Source organism: Gavialis gangeticus, unplaced genomic scaffold (assembly GCF_001723915.1).
Source record: "Gavialis gangeticus isolate Ggan-Ray unplaced genomic scaffold, GavGan_comp1, whole genome shotgun sequence".
Lineage (NCBI taxonomy): Eukaryota > Metazoa > Chordata > Crocodylia > Gavialidae > Gavialis > Gavialis gangeticus.
In genome coordinates, this window is record NW_017728991.1 from 12,494,686 (window position 1) to 12,498,541 (window position 3,856).

Sequence of the window (3,856 nt, forward strand, 5' to 3'; positions counted from 1 at the left end):
GGCAGTGCTGTTATATACAGATGGAAATGAGTTCTCTTGGGTGTATATGGACTTATGCTTTTTCCTACATTTCAGTTTCAGCAGGCTGTTCAGTTCTTCAAGCAATACAGCAAAGAAACCAGAGCCACCTGTTAATCTTAAGTATAATGCCCCAACCTCACATGTTACCCCATCAGTCAAGAAAAGAAGCAGCACCTTATCTCAGCTACCTAGTGACAAATCGAAAGCCTTTGACTTCCTCAGTGAAGAGTAAGATGCAATTTTAATTTCTCATGGTAATGGTTCTTTAGTTAATTGATGACATGAATAGTAATGTGTATTAAGACAGGCACAGATAAGAGGCTATTAAATAGCCACAGACATGATTAAGAAGTCAATAGTTTTGTTCCTGGAGTGAAATGTCAAAGGTGAGTATACTCATGACATCCAGAATTATGAAACCTATAACTTGTAAAGTGATAATGGCACATTGAGGGTCACCTATGGGTGAAACTTTATATCTTTCCTTTCCAAAAATATCTTGAGGCCCAGCCCCTGTTCAGAAAAAATGATTAAAGTTTGACTTCAACAAAATGTGATGCTGTGTAAACAGTATCTGTGTATTTTATCTCATCACAGGAAGTATTTTAAAGTACTTCATCTAAATAAACATACATGTTCATTAGCACTAAGATGCAGATGAATCTCTCTAAAAGTTGTACAGTTATGATAGAAAAAAGTTGGATAATTGGGAATATAAATGAAGCAGCTAAATACAGCAGTTTCAGGAACTTCTGTAGTGATGGTCTTGTAGTGGGACCAAGCAAAACAGTGCTTATACAGGAGTATTAAAGTTGCAAAGAGTTTTTTTGGGGAAGTATCTCTTATTGGATCAACTGCATGGGTAGAGAGAGACTTAAATAAGCTTTTGAATTCAGTGCATTCTTCAGGTCCAAGGGGGAAAAAATGAGTATATCGTCTTTAGCTGAATTCCTTCAGAATTCCTTCAGACAACTGAATTCCTGCCCCCTGTCCTTCAAACCCTACAAATTTAAAAAGGAAAAAAAAGAAAAAAAGTTGATAATACTCTTTGAATATGTTTGAATGAGACGACTGACAGAGCACAAAACCAAACTCATTTGGTATTTTGAGCCACGACGTTTAGTGTGTTTCTGTTGAGTATCTCTGAAAATAATTTGGCTTATGTTTATTGTAGTCTGACCAGTATGGAACGTGTACACATGGGGTGAAGAGACAGGCAAGTAATTTAGTACTTAAAAAAAAAAAATCATTTTACCACTAGGACAGAAGCCAGCTTAGCCTCCCGCAGAGAACAGAAGAGAGAACAGTACCGTCAAGTGAAAGCACACGTTCAGAAGGAAGATGGCAGAGTGCAAGCGTTTGGCTGGAGTTTGCCTCAGAAGTACAAACAGGTATTATGCCTGGGACTTGCTCTAGTGTATATCATAGTATCCACTCTATTAAATAATATTAAATAAATATATGTATAATATAGATGGGCAGTGAAATCTCAAAGATGAGTATACTCATGACATCCAGAATTATGAAACCTATAACATGTAAAGTGATGATAGCACATTCAGGGTCACTATGGGTGAAGCTTCATATCTTTCCTTTCCACAAACATCTTGAGGCCCAGCCTCTGTTCAGAATATATAGATATCAGTAGTTGAGAGAACTATGGGGCTTCAGTATTATTGGTGGAGGCATAAAAAGCCTTTGGGGGGTAGGGGCTATGCCATCGGTATTCCTTCCAAACCTTGCACTGTCATTTTGATGATAATTTGGCCTGAAGCGTATAATACAGGTGATTCCTAAAGCAGCTGCATGATCCCATGGAGTTCTTGATCACTGGATAGCCTGATTACTTTGGAGCTGTCTCTTTATCATATTCCTTTTATTAATTGTTTTTTAAAGTGAAACCATAAAACAAAGACAAGTATTGAGAATGAAAGTGACTGACTTCTTATCGTGACCCAATGGACTTTTGGTTTCAAAAACATTTTTCAAGAAATGGAAAGTCTCTCTTTTTGCCCCTCCTAGGTAGCAAATGGTAGTCAAGGAGATAACAAGATGAAGAATTTGCCTGTGCCTGTTTATCTGAGACCCTTAGATGAAAAGGATACTTCTATGAAGGTAGGATTTAAAATTACATAAATGAGAGACAATGCCCTTGATAAGGACACAAGACACACTAAACTGATCACTTGCTTGGTCTAAAATAAACCCTAATGTCTGGGTTACTCTTTTTTTAATTCTTCTTTGTAATAAAGTTAAATCTGTAATGCATAGGTGGTGCAGAGCACAAGCAGTAGCAGAAAAATTACTGGTTTTAGTTAATGCTCCCTATATATAATATCTCAGCTGCAGCCTTACGAACAAACACAATTTACTATTAATCTTGCATAGAAGGTTAGGTTAGGGTTCAGTGTCTTGAACCCTAACACGAATTGGAATGCTCTAGCAATGTGCTGGCGTGTTCTTGTTGTTTTACCATGTACTTAGGCCTTCCTTTTATAAGCCAGAAAGCCAAGTATTCTGCAAGTGAAATGTTCCTGAATTCTTCTTTTTCAAGCTGTGGTGTGCCGTAGGGGTGAACTTATCAGGAGGGAAGACAAGAGATGGAGGCTCTGTGGTTGGTGCTAGTGTATTCTACAATGATGTGGCAGGTTTGGAAGCAGATGGCCACAAGCAGCGAACAGGCTCGCAAAGTAGCTTAGACAGACTAGACCAAGAACTCAAGGTAAGATCTGCTATTATAGAATGTTTAGAAAAGGTCTTTTCTTCTTTAAATATCATCATTCCAGTCTGTCTTAGAACAGTAGCTTATTTGGTAATCTGTTTTACTATTTAACAATAGACCACTTGAGTTTTGTCAGGTAGCACTGAACTATTCATGATGCATTGAAATGATTGAATCCACCTACTGAAATGTTCACGTTTTGTCTGTTTGCGAGCTTGGTGGTAAATCTAAACAGCTACATTTTTTTTAAACAGAGTCTGTCTTGTTTGACACAAGCCAGTATTGCCAGTTTTCAGAATTTTATCGTGAGTCTTGCAAGTTTTTGATGTGAAATTATAAAGTTGTAGCTGCTGGCATCAAGAAATTGCATGTGCATCTCGCCTTCCATTTTAAAAAGATAATTTTTTTGCCTTCTTGGCTGATGGGGCTCAAAGCTTGAACAGCTGGAGTGACCCCCCCACAGGCTCAGAAAACCAGAAGGCAAAGAAAAGGAACCCAACTCATTTTTAAAAAGCATTTTTTTCTTGTGTTTTCTTTTTTTAAGCTAGCCTCATGATTTCGGGCATGAGTTTTAAGTGCTTGGGGATGGTGATACTGAGCTTGCAGGCATGTAAATGTCATTGTCATTCTAACATCACCAGTTTGATATAGTTGCTGGTAATTGTCTGCATAGCTTCGTTACTTTTTGTATTTTGTTTTCTACCTATGTTAAAAAAAACCATGAACTTTATAGCTTCCCTTTCCATGCAGAAAAACAGATTGTTTTTCGTGGCATTAAACCTATGCCTAGCTGTCCTAAACTTGCAACCCAAATGATGCGATAGGACTACTGGCATTTTCATTTGCTCTCTTTCTTTCCCCTTTTGTCACTCTTTTGATCTTCTCTTTCAGGACCAACAGAAGGAATTGAAACATCAGGAGGAACTGTCGAGTCTAGTCTGGATCTGTACTAGCACCCATTCTGCTACAAAAGTTATCATTATTGATGCTAACCAGCCAGGAAACATTCTAGATAGCTTCATTGTTTGCAATTCCCATGTCCTCTGTATTGCTAGTGTACCAGGTAAGAGAATCAGACTCTTGTTAGTTCCCATTAATTTTAATACGAGTGGT

General features: G+C 37.8%; 1 protein-coding gene across 2 annotated transcripts in view; it reads left to right on the forward strand.

The window, feature by feature from the left end:
* SPAG9 (sperm associated antigen 9) overlaps positions 1–3,856 on the forward strand; it is a 139,530-nt gene that overhangs the window by 108,096 nt on the left and 27,578 nt on the right. For both annotated transcript variants that reach the window (XM_019517375.1, XM_019517384.1), the window contains 5 exons: positions 76–249; positions 1,283–1,412; positions 2,044–2,136; positions 2,576–2,743; positions 3,635–3,806. In XM_019517375.1, coding sequence (XP_019372920.1) covers positions 76–249; positions 1,283–1,412; positions 2,044–2,136; positions 2,576–2,743; positions 3,635–3,806 — 737 coding nt within the window. The remainder of the gene's footprint in view (positions 1–75; positions 250–1,282; positions 1,413–2,043; positions 2,137–2,575; positions 2,744–3,634; positions 3,807–3,856) is intronic.